The sequence below is a fragment of the Sylvia atricapilla genome, chromosome 1, assembly GCF_009819655.1.
Source record: "Sylvia atricapilla isolate bSylAtr1 chromosome 1, bSylAtr1.pri, whole genome shotgun sequence".
Taxonomy (NCBI): Eukaryota; Metazoa; Chordata; class Aves; order Passeriformes; family Sylviidae; genus Sylvia; species Sylvia atricapilla.
In genome coordinates, this window is record NC_089140.1 from 36,841,371 (window position 1) to 36,858,798 (window position 17,428).

The 17,428-nt window shown below is 35.6% G+C and overlaps 1 protein-coding gene across 1 annotated transcript in view; it reads left to right on the forward strand.

Annotated features, from left to right (window-relative positions):
• Window positions 1-17,428, forward strand: part of KCNH8 (potassium voltage-gated channel subfamily H member 8) — a 176,634-nt gene that overhangs the window by 56,744 nt on the left and 102,462 nt on the right. The window contains exons 2-3 of the mRNA XM_066318197.1: window positions 621-854; window positions 15,521-15,652. Of these exons, the coding sequence (XP_066174294.1) occupies window positions 621-854; window positions 15,521-15,652 (366 nt within the window). The remainder of the gene's footprint in view (window positions 1-620; window positions 855-15,520; window positions 15,653-17,428) is intronic.

Sequence of the window (17,428 nt, forward strand, 5' to 3'; positions counted from 1 at the left end):
ATAACAAAAATAGCCTAACAAAATCATCTCCACCTCCATAAAGGACAAATAATTCCTTGTAGTCTAGAATGTCCCTACTTCCACATAGCCCAGCATGTCACTCAACTGCTTTTAAGGATTCCTTTGCAAAATTATATAGAATAAATTAGTTTGCCAATATAGGTCAACATTATCTTATTGAGATCATGGAGATTTGGGGTTTTTTACGATGTAGCCATGTCTGTTCAGAGTGCAGAGTAGTCTGAGTGGCAGCATAATGTAACATCTGAAATTTCTCCAAAAATTTTGATATTTGTCACCTCTCTTTGGTCAAGTGGTTGTTATAATGTGTTGGCATCTATCTCAGAGGCAACTGTCAGAAAGTATTCCTTGAGGAGACCATGAGGCAAACTGTACAAAACCATGAAGAACTATTGTATATGATCTGTGGGCTAGATCTGTGACTGAATTTCAGAGTAATAGTCTGAAACTAGAAGTTAGATCCTTGTTTGCAGGCATTTGGGACTTCGCTTTAAAATCTCTGTCCAATTGTGGCTGTTTGTGATGCTAAAGAAAGTACTATATCAAGTGGTGTAGAATTTAGACTTTAATTCACACTGTACTTTTTTGTTCTTCTGCAGATAGTAATTTCATCCTTGCAAATGCTCAGGTGGCTAAGGGATTCCCCATTGTTTACTGCTCTGATGGCTTCTGTGAGCTTGCTGGATTTGCACGGACTGAAGTCATGCAGAAGAGCTGCAGCTGTAAATTTTTACTTGGTGCTGAAACAAATGAGCAAATGATTCTTCAAATTGAGAAATCATTGGAGGAAAAGACAGAATTTAAGGGAGAAATCATGTTCTATAAGAAGAATGGTAAGTCTTTCTTTCCTGTTCTGTTAGTCATAAGGAATGAAACAGCATATAATATACAATACATATAATATATAATGTTCATTTCTAGATAATAATTTAGTGTGTCTATCATCAAGCCTATTAGAATAGATTTGAATAATTACAGTAGGGTACACATTGAGACCACGTTTATATTTGTGTTATTGGTTTTAAATAAATATGTTACAAAGCTGCATAGAAGAAATTCAGGGTACTAAAGGGCCTTTATTTGCACTCAGTATGACACTATTTTTTCTTCTTTTTCTTATACTGAAGTTTTTACCTCTTATTGCTGAAGCTTCAATGAAAATATTCATATTCACCCCAAGACAAGCTACCTAAATTTTTCAATGCCATCAGTGAAATGCTTAGATGTCGGAATGAGCCAAGTGATTTCCTCTCAATAGCTACTACACATAAATACAATAATAATTTTCAAAAAGTGAAAAATTTATGTTCAACTATGTATTGTCACATATGGCTTTGACTGCTATGGCAAGGCATTTATAAGGACAAATTCATGGTCAAGATGCCTGAGGCACAGAAGACAGCAGCCCATGATGCACAGTTCCCAGCTTCTTTCATTTATGTCAGGCTCCTTCAGTGTACTTATTCCATATATTGCTATTGCCACATTCATGTGATCTTCAAACAGGTGACACTAAGTTTGCAATAATGGCGGGATTTCAACCAGGGTAACAGGAGCTGAGTGATCCATGGACTCAGTGGATCCATGGGTGTTGAGTATCACTTTATCTTTTATTACATGGCTAGAATTTATAGGAATATGTCTAGACCACATTTTTCTCATAGGTTTTCTCTTCTTTTGTCATTATTAATGAAACATTTTCCTTTCAAATAATGCTATTATTATATGCTTAAGAAAGTTATTTTTTAAAAGTGATAACTGCATAATGACAACAAAGTGATTTGGAGTGTTAGAAGAAGGCAGCTTCAGTTTCACTCACAAAAATAAAGAAGAAGGTTCCTTAGTTGGCTTATGTTCATGATGGCTGTTCTTCACAGTATGGAAGTTTGAAGTTAATCTGGAAGATCCCACTTAATGCTTCCTCCTCTTGATTTTTGGGGAGGCTTGGGAGCATGTGAGGGTGTTTGGTTTTGGTTTTTAGCTTATAGAAGAGACTCAGACAGTTTCTTGAAATTGTTTCAGAAAGGTTATTCAAATAAAATAGCTCCAAATTCTAAAACATGGCTGAATACAGGGGAAAAATTGTTTTAACCTGGAAGGATAAGAGCTGTTTTTTTCCAGCATTCTATAGTGATAACTGGGCATGAAAAGAAGATATTTCAAGGTATTTAAATTAAAGGAGTAAAGCTAAGACATTAATTTCATTGTCTTTGTCCTGAATAATAAATTGTGATTCCTTTGCATCATAAAGAGGTGCTTCAAATCTGTAATAGATATTATTAATTCAGGCAGAAAGAGATTGCAGGTCAATTAGCAGAGAAGTGACTGAATCCGATAAATAGATAAATTGTTGAGGCTAAAAGAATTCCCACTATCCATCCTACACTCATCCTTCTGTATAATTTGATTGGAAGCTTCCCCAATACATTTTCTAAATAGGAATAAATTTCCCCGACTGCCCGTTACATTTTTCATTTCCATGTATTTTTGTACCACTGGGAAACACTGGTTTTAAAATAGCATGATAATTTCTACATAAAAGAAAAATTGTCTTAAAAAAGTCTTGGTTTTTCAACTGAGCTACAAGGTTCAAGTGCTAAATTTGGCAAACTGGAGCCATTTTTGCTACATGTTTTTGCATTTGGGTTGTGTTTGGGGTTTTCTTCAGAGGAAAAATTGAACTTCAGGAGTTGTTCAGCTTATTCAACCTTGTGCAGAAAAAGGTTGTAAAAATATTCTAAGACATAAGAACTTTGGGAATGATATCCCTGAAATTATTTCATGGATACATATCCAGTATGATATGGAAAATCATTGTTATTTGGGCTGGTATAATGCCAGGAACATAGGTCAGTGCTAGCAATGTCTAGTTATCACAGGGCTGCTTTTCAACGTCCTGTTAGGGCTTTTGGGTGACAGAGGGGAATCCTCATCTGGCTTTAGGCTGCTATTTAGCACAGCTTTGCTTTGTGGGCCTAACTACAAGACCAAACGATTACTTCCAAGCCTCAGGTGTAATTCTGAGCTCACAGAATAGACAGATGTACCTAAAAATACTTCTTGAAGTCTTAATAATTAGTCCAATGTTATGATAAAAATTACTGTGAGGCACATAAGTGTATGAATACAATAACTTACTCTTGGTTTGTTCTTCTGGATTTGGTCTAAAATGTAGATCATATGTGTCCTGTTTTTTGGGGCAGGTGTCCAAGGTTACAAAACTGAACATGCCTCTATTCCTTAAGTGCCACGTTTTTCAATATTTTAAACTTGATTTAAACTAATTTCAAAGCCGGTTTAGGTTTTATCATTAAATTACACTGTTCATTCTTAACAAGTAGCTTTGATCTGTTTTTATTAAGCTTGAATATGGACCTTTTACTGTTATTTAAACATCATTAAAGAATTCACATAGCACCTCTGCTCAATAATTGTTAGTTAAAGGAATGATTGCTATAACTAAAGCAACCCCAGCAGTCCACATGCAATTTCATGGAAATTTCCAGACTGCTCTGAGCTGATAGTGCAGGAAGGGTGGTGCACAAGGAGCTGGGTAGGAAGGCACCCAAGTAGTAGGAAGGCACCCAAGTAGTAAAGTGGATTATCTGTCTGTGTGGGATGAACTGCAGTATTTCATTGCCTTTGTCATTTGGGTTTGGATTTCAAGAATGATCTTAAGCAGTTGTACTCTGACCAGTTCTTCTGAGACCACTAGAAGTGGATAAGAACTTTTTTTCTGTATGTGTTCTCATTTGGAAATTTTAATGAATTCTTACAACAAAACAAACTGGTTGTAAGTCCTCATCCTGAACATTTTCTGCCATGTTAGAAACAGAGAAGTATTAGAACCATGGCAGCAGATACAGCAGCTTCAGAGAGAGATGTCTTTTGAAAATTCAACTCAAAATATACTTTTCATCATAGTTTCAGTATTTATTTCGGTTCCTCAGTCAGTTTCTTGCTTTTTCTTTGACAGAGCTATATTAGTTTCTTGAAGACTATCAGAAAAGGGGACTATTAAAAGACAAGGAATTTTATGATTGTTGCCTTCTTCAGAAAGTTTTAAAATTATCTTGCTTAGGAGCTCATTTTAAAACTTTTTTTTCTGTTACTATTTCTACATTTTCTTTAAAACATCTGCAACAAATTAAGTTGTCAATTATGATAATAGAAATGCAAATTAACCTTTTGAAATCCAAGTGAGTTTTGAGAAAAATGTTCACTCCCGAATTTCTTGTTTAGAACAATCTAAAAGCAGTTGGACACCATGCTGAGGAACTATATTTAAATGAACCCTTCTTTTTCTCCTTGTCAGACTTTTTCTGAAATTTGTTGATAACAAGTACAGGTACTTAAATGAGGTGCTCACATTCCCTCAAACTGAAGTACAATCAAGCAGCTGCGTGGATTTTGTTCCTTTTCTGTTACAGCCTAAGATAATGCTACAATAAGCCCTGTCATCAGTGACTTAGTCCAGTCTAAGCTCTCCATCTTCAGCTGCTGAGAAGGTCACACCTTGAGTCCCCTACAACCACATCAGATTTATTTCCTTTGTCTCAAAATTAGGTTTGTAGTGCTTGCAAAGAGGTCTGTGCTTACACACAAAATTTTAAAACATGGAGTAGTTCCACAGCCTTTCTTCATTGAAAGGAAATTGGCCTCCTTTTGTGTATATATAGGTTGTGTGAAGCACAGTGTGATCAGCAGCAGCCACTTGTGATTTATGGACATTGGAGAGACTTCACTGTGGGAACCACTGTGCACCCCAGAAAAAAAGGCTGTTTGCACAAGCCTTTGTGCATAGTTAAAAATCCCCACTGTAAAAGCCCTGGAGCAAGTGGGTGTCGCTGGGACTGTCTTTAAAGGTGCTTTAGGACTTGGGTGCAAGCAGAGTGGCAGTTAACCAGGATTCAAGGAACATTTAGTCAGCTTCTATGTGTACACTGATTTAAACACTTTCTAGGTTATATTTTAGGCATGTTGCTTTGTGGTTTTGGTCCCTAGAAGTTTGGTAAGTAAATTGTAAAGTCAGGAAGATATGATGTATTTAAATTCTGTATTTATTTCTTCATTTATTACAAGTCAGTAAGATTAAATCAAGGCATTTCATATCTTCTCATCACTGCATGAGAATATGTGTTTTGAAAAGGCTGTATCCATATCTGGAAGGTCAGGATTAAGGTATATTCAGATGGGCAGAATGTGAGTTGAGAAAGGGTGAAAGTCGGACGCTCTTACTGAGCTACTGGATTCATCAGGCAGGAGGCTGTTTGAACTCTGGGTGTAACAGTGTTCTCACATGAACAGCAATGACAGCCACAGGTAAATTAAATAAGGCTCAGGCCATGAGACATCATCCATTGCTTCTTCCATGTTTGTGGTTGAAAAACGTGGCTAGAGAATAGCAAAGTCTACACAAAATCTTTTCTATTTAATTCATTCCTTGTGCTAAGAAAACAAAAAAGCTTTTTTTAGACAAAGAGTTTGATGTTATTTAAAATTGTAGAAAAAATAATTATTTATGAAGAAATTGAGGAGAAATTAATTTCTTTTTACAGGAAAAAAAATTTTGGATTTTTTATCAAGCTTCTCCAGAGAAAGTATTTCTCTTATTGCAGAAATGGTATCTGTTCTTTCCAACAAAAATTTTAAACACATACTTTTAGTGGTTGTCCAAAAATATTCTATAGCATTTTGAAACATGGGAGTTGTATGGTATGAGGTTAACATTAACTGGCTGCCTTTTTTAACAATGTCCTGAAATCTACCATGTCTTTTGGAAATTAAGCCCAGCAGTAAGAAAAGGGGCATTTATTAGAATTTTCTGACTGGAAAAAAATTTCTGTACAAAGACCTCCATTTTCTTGTAACTACTTTCTACTACTTTCTAGTGACAATTTTCTACTTACTAATGTAGAGAAAGCCCCTTGACCAGTTTCTTGACAGAGCAGTTTGTAGCAATGTGGCCTCACTGCTGCTTCACTGCTTCTCTGCCTTAAAAACATCGTCTAAAAATATGAAAGCTAAAAAGTTTTTGTGGTAAGCTTGCTCACATTTGCAAAATTATACTACAAAATACAGGAGGAGGGAAATTAAAAAAAAAGCAAACAATGCTGAAAGATTAATCTGAAGGTAATATCTAATTGCTATTACCTGAGCCATAAAAAATAATTTTCAACTTTATGAAAGAATAATTTCTTTCTTCTTTTTTTTATTTTGTCTTTTTGGGGTTTTTTATACATTTTTCTGTTTTCTTGTTCTTTTTCACTTCTCCTTTAATATAACTCATTAATCATTAGAAAATTTTGCTGATTTTTGGGAAGTCTTCCTCTTTAAAAAGCAGTAGAGAATATAGACAGAAGATAGGTCCTTATTTTCCTCTGTTTCTTTCTCTCCAAATCCTTCATTTGCTTGACCCATGGCTTCTGATAAAAGGTGATGTGTACTTCTGAAATGTTTTGATGTTTTAGAGACAGTCACTGCAGCAGAAGAGGACAACAGAGCAGGCTTGTGCTCCTCTGTAGTGCCCTGGCTTAAACTTTACAAAGACCTGGGTGAAGTGGTCAATAAAATCCTGAAAGAAGACAGAACAAGGGGATGAATTTCACTTAAAAGGGGAAAAAAAAAAAAAAAGGCAAAAAAATCCCCTGTGTGAAATGTGATCTAAACTATCTGAGACCTTTTTCTAGAATTTAATGCAACATCAACAAGACTGCAGCTTAGTGACAGTGCTGATGCTTCGTTCTGATGGCATTCAAGGTGATATTGGCTAATAGCTTCTTTCAGTAACAACATGAGGTATTAAAAGCATGATTCACTGAGAAAAGGCTTGTTCTTCTAGAACCACGTTGATACGTAAATAAATCTGTGTGAAATTCTGCTGTTACTTGTTATATTGCTACAACTTGATGCCCTTCACTGCTAACAGATGCAATTTGTTTCCACACAAGCACCCTGGGCTTGCAGCTGCACCTGCTGTTAATGGCTGCTGGATGCTTTTTTTTTTTAGTTTTTAAAATACTTTTCATTGTGCTACTTTTTATACACCTATTTTTAGTAAGAGATATCGGTATTTATTTTTCAGAGGGATGTTCATAAGACATCTGACTAATCACCCTTCTCTTCAGATTTTTCTCACAATTTCAGGGCCACACTTGGTGTGCTGCCTTTTATTTTCATGAGATTTAAATCAAGATTTGGCTAAAAGCTGACTTGGGTGCCTGTGCTTCACCATGAATTAGGCTGTTCTTTGGATAAAGAAAGTTTAAAGTATTAACCTCCAGTTGACCATATGGCTCTCTTCTGCTGACATTTCCTTGTTTCGTCCCTGATCCCTAAATCCACCTTCTGGATTATGATGCAAACTAATTGCCACCCACTGTGCTGATGCTGTGATGGGTTCTTGCTTTAGTTCCACAATTTTTTGGAAGGTGGTAGGAGGCTCAAGTTAGCATCATCTCCTGAACCCTCTCACTGATTTGAGTAGGGAATTGCAAAAGCAGCTCGATTTTATAGAGCAGTTGAATAACTAGAAGGTTAAAACCTGCTGCTTTCCAACTGGTGGGGTTACTATCATTTGTTTCATTGGACAGGCTCAGACACAGTTTGCAGCATGTGCTCACATGGACTGAAGTGGCGAATTGGGAAGATTAATCCTCTCTATCATGTTACATAATTGCTCAGTGTGTGTTTCAAAACCCTTCTGTACAAAAAGCCTCCAACCTGACAGGAGGGAATTACCAGTTCAGATCCATGACTCACCTCCATCTCAGGTCCAAGCTTTAGCCCCCTCCTTCCAGAGAGGTGCCCGCGGACTGGATATGAAGTACCGATTCAAGTTCTTGAATCATGGCCTCAACAGAAAATCTGTAAACTTGCTGAATAATATTAAACTTCTGAATAATATTAACAGATAAGACAAGGATCATAGACAAGGAATATAGAGCAAAATATTATCGGACCTATCCCTGTGGGAAAAGCACTGTGAAATAAATTGATCAGTTTCTAAAATGTAGCCTTTCAATGTAAGGGGATGAGTAACCAGTAGAATCCCCTTTTTCTCCATATCATGTCCTTGGAAAACTTTATGAATAAGCATGAGGTTGCAGCCAATACCTCTTCCAGTGCTGGGAGATCTCCCATTCTGCAGACTCCAGGCCTTCTGTTTTTAGGGGCTGCCACTGCCCCTAGAAACACCAAGGTGACGTTCACAAAAATATTTTGCAGACATTTTAGTTTATATAATTATCACTTGATTTTTTAAAACTGAAAACGTAATTTTTTTTTTCTTTCTAGTGTAGTGGTCTGTTTGCATATTGCTGGGTTTTACAGTAAATTATTGCTTACAGTAAATTTCACATCATCTTTAAAGTCTTTCTTTTTAGATAATAAAATAATGAGATAAAAAGCGAAAGAAGGTAATTTGAAAACATGGTTATGTTTAGGTGTATGTGTGCTTTAACTCCTTCAGATGTGAAAATATATAATAAATATATCAAAATAATAAATATGCCTTTATTCATATATATGTATATATACAAATATATATGCAAATATATATCCAGAAATGCATGATGTATTTGAGAAATCATCCAGTTTTAAAAAAATCTTGCCTTCTTTTCAGAAGTACATCCTGCATTGGGCTTAAAATTCATATTTACTGCTGTGATTACATCTACATGTTAACTTGAAAGTCTAAAAGGAATGACCATAGGCTGTAAACACTGTTTCAACAATAGATTTCAAAAAATACAGTAATTAATGGAAAGCAAATTTGACTTATTTGGAAATTGCTTGACTGAAAACAATGAAGCAAAGACTAAACTCATCAGGAAGGATCAAGCCTAACTATTTCTGAAGCAGTCTGTATAAAGATACTGAAGAAACTGTATTCTGTTTTGTTTTCTGTTGCTCTTGTTTGGTTGGGTTATTTTTCATTTTAGCGATAGATATTGTATATTTGTTTATATAAATAGATTGTCTCAATTAGTACTTTCCCAGGAGTTGGTTGACAAATGCTGAATGCCCTGTACTAATATAACTGTGACAAAGTAATTATCATTGGAGGGGGAAGAAATGTAAGTTGCGTCTGATGATGTTTATGAGTCTACCCTGAAGCTTTTTGCATTTAAACAGAATGCATCTCACTGACTTAACTCAGTTTTTAGATAATCCTCTGTGTTTTGCTAATTGTCATAACTGCAATCCAGTAAATGTATTACATCAGGGAAGTACTTATCTCCCTAAATGTCTTTTCTTTTCTCATCTGGATGGAGATAGGAAAAGGAAATTAGGGCAGACAAAAAGAAAGTGGTACACTTAAGGATAATGTATCTCACATGGCATTAAAAGGCATTTCTTAGTTCTCTGCTTTTGTTCAAGGGAAAAAAATCAGGGTAACCAGAGGATTTTGGAACGGTTTCATTAGGGAAGGAAGATAGTGGAGCTATAGAAGGAGAGACCAGAAGGCTGAGTAAACAAAGCTGAAATGTAGATGTGCTGGAGCTCACCAATTAGTTTGTATAAAACATTCACTGCAGACTGTACTAGCAGTTGCATACAGACACTGTTCCACTAAGGCTGGAAAAGACATGCACTCAAACTAGGAGCTGCCATAAGACCAGCAGTCTGTGTCAAAAAAGTGACAAACACCAACTTCAGGGCTGTGAATTAAGCTTGACACTGGCAGTTTGCAGGAGAGGCAAGGATAGGAGACGGCTGTGTTGGAAAGGGTCTTCTCTTCGGGCATCCTTTCCCTCTGTTCCTCTCTCCGTCATGGCAGCAATGGCAGAGAAAGTTGGATATGCTGGGCAATATGAAGCATATGACATACGAGGCACTGGATTACCTGGCAGCAGAAGGAACGGAGCAGAGGTTGAAGCTGGGCACAGAAAAGAAAGGGAAGACATGAAGGAATGGATTTATGAATCTCTGATGAGATGTAATAGATTTGAATAATTGCACATGGTACTCCATAGGGTATATAAAGGACCGGAGAGCTATTTTTAACAAGTTTTAAATCAACTACTCAGGATTAATAATTCCTTACTTATTCATACTGAAATTTTTGCTTTGTTATTAAAGAATCTTACTATCATCTTTCATCTACCCGATTCTTGGGACACAACTGTATTCTGCTTTGAGACAGAAATAAATTTTGGAATGGATCCATTTTGGATGCATTAATGGATTAAAAATCCATTTTGGAATAAATTTACATTGACCATTAAAACTTGTAAGGAGACTTACTTCCAGGATACAAGCATGATCTGGTGGTCACACAGAAGTAGGGGAAACAAGTCCTTGAGTCTTCTTTACCACTCGTATGAAAATGTTAACACAACCACCTGTTCATATATAAGTCAGTTTCATCATAGCCCATATGAGTTCTTAGTTTTGCAATTTTTTCTGACCAAAGAATGTCACTAGGTGTAGCAGATAAGCTGGCACCTGCAATAGCAGAATTCAAGAAAAAAAAATAGATTTTGTTAACCTATAAATTTGATTTTTGCAGAAATTATGGAGAAGAATGAGGTAATAATTTGCTTAAAGCAGCAGAACTTTGCATTAGCGGTATTAATTGATAATTTTCAAAGTTACGATATTTGCAAAAGAGAAAGTATTTGAATTTATAGCCATCATTTTCTTGCAGCTCCTGTCCTTCCTTGTTCAGTCCAGTTGCAATTTTTAAAGAATTTTTTTTTTTTTTTGCACTTTGCTCTCCTCAACAAAATGTTGACATCTTGTCAAAACCATGTAACTTTCAAAATCATGTGTTATCAGTGAGGCTGGGAATTTTTGGGTAAGCTGATGAAAGAGAGAGTTTGGTTTCCTCAGAAAAAGTCTTTGGCATCCTGGTCTGTCAGCCTTGAAGTGCATACTTTCTGTGATGGAAAAGTGCAAATGATCACTGGTGTTATGGTTCCTCCAGTAGCAGGTTTATTTTGCTAATTATTAGTAACCACCAATGAGATATTGCTGAAATGCTGAGGATTTAGCATCAATCTTGTTAACAAGTTATTGCAACTATTTGCATGAAAATATTTTTATCTTTGTCTTCCACAAAAATCTCTGGAAATAGGGTGATGTGTTTTAATAGTTTTCTTTAAGGCTTGATTTGCATCTCCCTACAAGAGCATTTAATTTACTAAGTCACTTATTTAAACAAAAAGAAATATTCCAGATTTATGATGACTTATGAAGCCTAATTCTGCCATCTTATGCATATATGTAATTATTGCTTGAAGACCTATTGCTTTGTGCCACAAGATTTTATCTCTAGTATGCAAACCATTTAAACTTTCCTTCTTCAGATACTTGGGCTCTTAGTCTAGGAACCATTACATTTGGTTAATTTGATATGCTATGTGCAGATTCAGAGCTTCACAAAAGAGCTTTATCCCTCTTCCTTGCACCAGAGAGGTGGAGATAGATAACAGAAATATCTGTGTTTGTTATTTCTGGCCCCTGAATCATGGAAGGGACAGTATAAACTGGGTCATTGTCCCTCTGGAGAGCAGTGAGGCAAGAAAAGTCCAGAGGAATTGAAAGTCTGGAAGTGGATATAACCCCACAAGTCAAAAAATAAAAGGAAGCCTTAAGCTTTTCTTCCTGGACAAAACTACTCTCATACTGTCAAGAGCAAAAGGAAGCCATAGCTTGGCATGGGTAGCATTCATTCCAAGTATTTCTTAGATTTCTTAATAAAAATGTATTAGGTAAAATTTTGACAAGATGCCTGCAGAGTTTATTTATTTTGTTAAAGAATTACATAAACTTTTACCAGACCATCACCCCACATCCTATCTCGATTATGAAATCTCTGCAATACCCAAACATCCACCAAAGATATTTCCATTCTTAGTATTTCATCGGGCTCTGTCTGGAGTGGCCATGACTACAGATTACATATTAGCATACAGAGAGTGCACACAGCTCATCAACAGAGCTAATGGTCTCAGTCTGTCCCATGGTTTAAGCAGGCCTTATTTTCTAGTGAAAAGAGTGTTTGGTTTTGAAGGCTACTGGCATTGTAATGGCAGGGTTTTGTATAAAATCTCCCTTTTAAATGCTGTGGTCTGTTGACCCTTGTTTTGATTTCAGTCTGAGGACAGACTTCTAGCTGTCAAAACGAGGAAAGGTAGAAGGGGTGGTTGGGAGAGAGACCATAAAGCACTCTCCTTTTTTTTGTATGTATAAAAGGTGGACTATAGCCAAATTGCCTTGTGATAAGGTTATGCTTCGTTTGGTTTCTTTTCTCCTTCCCTGTGATGTGCTTATATAAGCCTTGAGGATATTAAAATATATTTTGACCCTTCACTTCATAATGCAAGAGAAAGATTAGACTCTTTCTCCAAGAGTGGTGGCTTGAAGCAATAGAAAGAGTCTGTATATAAATAAACCTCCAAAAGAAATTTCTTTGATAGACGACACTTGACAATACAGAAAACCTTTGTATTCACCATCTGAAGCAGGGAAGGAATTTCTGTCTCACAGATGACTGCATTCAAAAGAGCTGTAACAAAATAGGGCACTACTTTTTTTGATGAGGAGGAAGTTCTGCTTTTGGTGTATAGAATTATGTGATGATAGCTTTCAGTAAAAGCTATGTAACAGATTGCATTGCAGTTTATTTTTCCGAGGACACTCCTCAATAGTGAGAGAGGTCTTCCGTTCATGACAGAATGCAACCTTGTATTGACCTAGTCCTGACCAAAAACAGATCATCTTTACCTAGTCCAGAAACAACTTCATATTCATTTGCTCCTTTCAGAGAAAAAGCAGAAAAAAGAAGAAAAACAAACAAACAAACAAAACCCAGAAAAAAACCCACAAAAATTTCACCATCTAACCAGCTCAGATTTAGGACTTCTAAAGATTCAGTGTATAAGTGCAGCCAGAACTGACAGCCCACCACACATGGCATTACCCTGGAACTCTTCAGGAGAGAAGTAACCTGTGCATGTATTTGATGTGTGTTTTCTTTAGTGGCACACACCACGTTTTATGCGTGTTTGCTTTGCTTAGCCAAAATATTTTCATATATATTTATAGAGAAGGAGAATGAGAAAACAAAATAAAAGAAAATATGATTGAGAGAAACTAAATGATGACAGGATGTGGAAAAATTTCAATGACCATTGTTCAGTGACAAATATTTACCTGTAAAAAATTCTAACTTTGATTGTACAAAAAAGCCAATGCATTGAACTACTAAATATTAAATCAATTTGTCTCTAATGATTAAGCATGTTGTAATAACTCCCTTAAATCTACAAATCTATCATTTCAGACAATATTACTGTAACTGAGTCAAGTTTGTTTGAATTCACTGATGTCTCCAACTTGCTTTCAGGCCTTAATGACTTTCTTGTGTGTGTGTAGAAAAGACATATAACAATTGAAAAGAGTAAGATATGCTTCCACTTCTGGAGAAGATGGAAACGTTTTCTTAAAAGACCATTGGCCCTCTTGGTGGTGTTTAGAAGAAGGAGTTGAGAGAGACTTCTTGCCCACTGAAACTACTGCTAGAATGCAGTGGGATAGAAAGTAATTTTGGCAGTAAGAGTTTGACCAGTTTAGAAGTTATGATGGTATTTTTTAAAGACTTATGTTCCTAATTTTAAGCAGTAAAGTTTCTTAATGCTTCTTCTCTTTGAATGAAATACTTCAGATTGGGAAGGTGATGACTCTCTAACACATTTCTGACAGTAATGCTGCTGAACAGTTTTTACCAGAATTTTAATACAGACAAATCTGTTTAAAAAAAAAAAAAAAAGAGAGAGAGAGAGAGAAGAATGGAAGAATGGAGACTCAAGGAGAATCAAAGTGGGAGAAAGAACAATAGAAATGGCTTGCTTCTGATTCTGAAATAAGTTTTATCTTCTTTTAAAAAGCCATCTTTTCTTGCTTTGTGTTCAAACCTCAAAATAAGAATATTTAAACCAAATACAAAGCCAGTCTGCTTCTTTCTACAGGTTTTTCTGTCCTCCAGTTTTCTTTCCTCTTGTTCCAATTTCTCCCTGTCCCTTCTTCAAATAGCTTAAGTGGAAGTGCTGCCAGATTGCTGAACTAGTAATGTTAGTCTCAAAGCTGCCTGTGTGACTCTTGGAAAGTTTGATTGGGACAAAGAAGGCCAGATGAATTTCCTTTGAAGCAAATTTTTTGTACCTTTAACTGTCTTGGTCCTTCAAAAGAAAAGGTGCACTTTCACCTATCATGCTCGTCTACCGTGTTCAAAAGGCAGCCAGGGAACTTCCACTTGAAAATCCAAATTATAAATCTTAACTGTGACCTTCCTGTGCCCAGTCCTTTTTCAAAACTGGAAACTTCAGAAGACAGCACAGCAGGAAGTGGCTAATCTGTCTTCTGTTCCTAAGGAGCCCCTCCAAAGCTCAGATGGTGATTTGGCAGTAGTCAGCTGAGGCAACAGTGGTCCAGGGAGCTAGTCCTGTTTCTTGTAATGAATTTAAGTAGACTTTTGTTTGTTAATGAATGCTAAAAATAGTATGTTGTGAAGCAGCAGATTGTGAAAGTGTAAAGACATACAAAAAATAAATTTTAAACTCTCTAGTACTTATATCTCTTAGATATAGTGTTAGCAGGCTGGTTGTGGATGGAAGTAGTTAGCATTGATACCTAAAACCTGAAAGAAACAAAAGTCTGTGCTGGGTTTCCCCAGAATGGATGAGAGTGGGATCTATGATGTTAGCATCTAGGCATTGAATATTTTCTTCTTCCAAGTGGTGTTGATAGGAAACTTATAAATTATGCCATTGGAATTGAACTTATCTTGCAAACAGAAGATGTGATGTAAACAGTAAAATTTATTATAAACTGCATCCTTATGTAGCAGGTGTGGACAAAGAAAGGTTGAAAAGAATTAAAAATATTGTCAAACTCAGTTTTGTCTGACTTCAGTCTTAAAAAGATGAACATTAAAGAAATTAAAGAAGATGGCTGATATTCATTTTAGAGATTATGTCTGTTATTATATATATCACTGTCTGTGCAATGAGTTTATTTCTATTCTAAGTCCAATATCTGATTAGTTTAAATATTTTTGAATTAGTAGAATGATGCTCTGACTATCAGGTCTTCTGTCAAGAGGTTTTAATGAGTATCAAGTCAGATGATTAGGGTAGAACGATTCTATAGCAGACACGAATGCTTCATATGCCAAGCTAACAAAGTGAAAGCTATTCCAGGAAATAAGCAACATCAGTTGAGACTTCAAAGGAAAGCATAGTTTCAGAGGAGTAAGCAGCTTTATTAAACTCTATTAATGATCTCTGTAGATAAATTTTGCATTTAAATTAATGTCTTGTGTCTGGAGAAAGCAGTATTACAGAGCTTCAACCAATGATGCAAAGTGATTTACATGAGCTGAACATCTGTGATTCCCTGACTACTGACCTCCTAAATAAGCAGTTCACATTTTTCCCCCCTCTCTCTGCTAAAAGACAGCTGTTTGAATAAAATTCATTCTTTATCCTTGCAGGGTCTTCATTCTGGTGCTTACTGGATATTGTTCCTATAAAGAATGAAAAGGGAGATGTAGTGCTCTTTCTGGCCTCTTTCAAAGACATAACAGACACAAAAGCGAAGATTGCTGCAGAAGACAAAAAGGAAGGTTTGTGTGAATTGCAAAAACATTGATAAGAGCCAACAGTTATATGTTTTTAATAATTGCACCTGCAGGAGCGTTCTCTCACATGTACACTATTCAATATAGAGACCTCCTAGTTTTCCAAAGAAGAAATTAATATATGACATGGAATGATAGATAATCTGTTTGGGTCTGTTGTTTACATATTGCTGCAGGTTCTGTAAACATGGAAATTAGGAGACAGTATTTTGTCCTAAAAATTAAAATTGTTTTTATGTACCATGATTGAATTTATTTACTTTCATTATTTACGGAGGTATAGTTCAGTATTTTGGAAAAGCTAGACCTTTCTAAAAGTTCTATCTATGCATGGCTGAGAGTAAATGAATGCATTTTTTCATGCTTTCCAATGAGCAGAATTTTAAAAAGCTTTAAAAATTATTTTGCCAATTGATAACCATATATTTTCTTGTATCATCTCATTTTCATTGCACTTTAAGTCATAAGACTTATTATGTCATCAGAATTATCCAATAGTATAAGAAATACATTCTCACTTTTACTTGCTTCGGAAGAAAACACTGCAAAAGTTCTTTTCCATGAATTTGGAAAATTGTCTTACAGGAATGGCTCACAACTGCCATAAAATAATTTTGACTATATAGTATAATCAAGCTTTGCTAAATTTTGCTAACACAAAGCAAAATCAGTGTAGGAGGATGAAGGCTATGCAGTGAGCATCAACTTGTGCATCAAAAGCAGTGAATTTATTCCAGATTTGCATATTGTAAAGGTATAGTGAACCAACACTTTAGTTTTGTAATTTTTCAGTCTCACAGGAGCTGTTTAGAAAGAATTTGTCTGTAGACCCCAAGAGTAGCTCTCAGAATGCTTTAAATCTCATTGGTGTTGAATTTTCCAACCTGGTACTACTCTTGGATCTATTTAAAGTTTTCACCCTGTGGTAGCCATTCATCTCTGCATATCTCAAAGGCTACATAGTTATGGCCCTTAGAACACATTTATTCCTCATGGATTTCTAAAGTAGGAGAGCAATTATTATTCAACTTTTTCTGGTTTTAAATGCTTGTTTTTCAACAAAAAAATTATATTTGTTACAGGGGTGTGTAATTCATTATTCTTTTATGAAATTTTAGTACTTTAAACCATAAAATATTATGCTCTCTTGTGCTGATCAATATTTGTAAGTCAACGTTTATGCTTTGATGTCTGCCTCTTGTGTATATTTGGACAAATAATTTCACCTTTTAGCTAATTTTCAAATCCTGAATATTAGAAGATTTTGGGGAGGTGGGGAATTCTACATCCTTCACTTTTTGCACTGAATATATTTGAAAATTTCTGAGCTGGAAGACTGAAAAGTGGTTTTCAAGTAGTACACAAGTACATTTTGCTGCTTTTCCTTACATTCAATTTCAACAAATTGCTTCTTCTTGAAGTAAAAAAATAAAAGTATGAAAAATATTTTACCTTGTTTCTCCTTAAGCCTCAGAAAACCTTACTGTTATAAAAGTTTTAGGAAAGTAATTTATTAAAACCTGATATGCGGAACCATGTAGGAGAGAGATTGTCAGGACATCTGTGCTCTAAAGACTAATGATTTACTTACAAGTGATGCAATTTTTCAGAATAGACTCAGTGAGAAATCATGTTCAGAATGCCAGTGGTGACTTGAAATAGGTATGTTGCTGATCACTTGCAAAATGTCAGCTATTGTTTATCTGATAAACATTTTGTAGCTGCACGGTTATTTTAGGATGGATTAAGATGGTCTTTTGA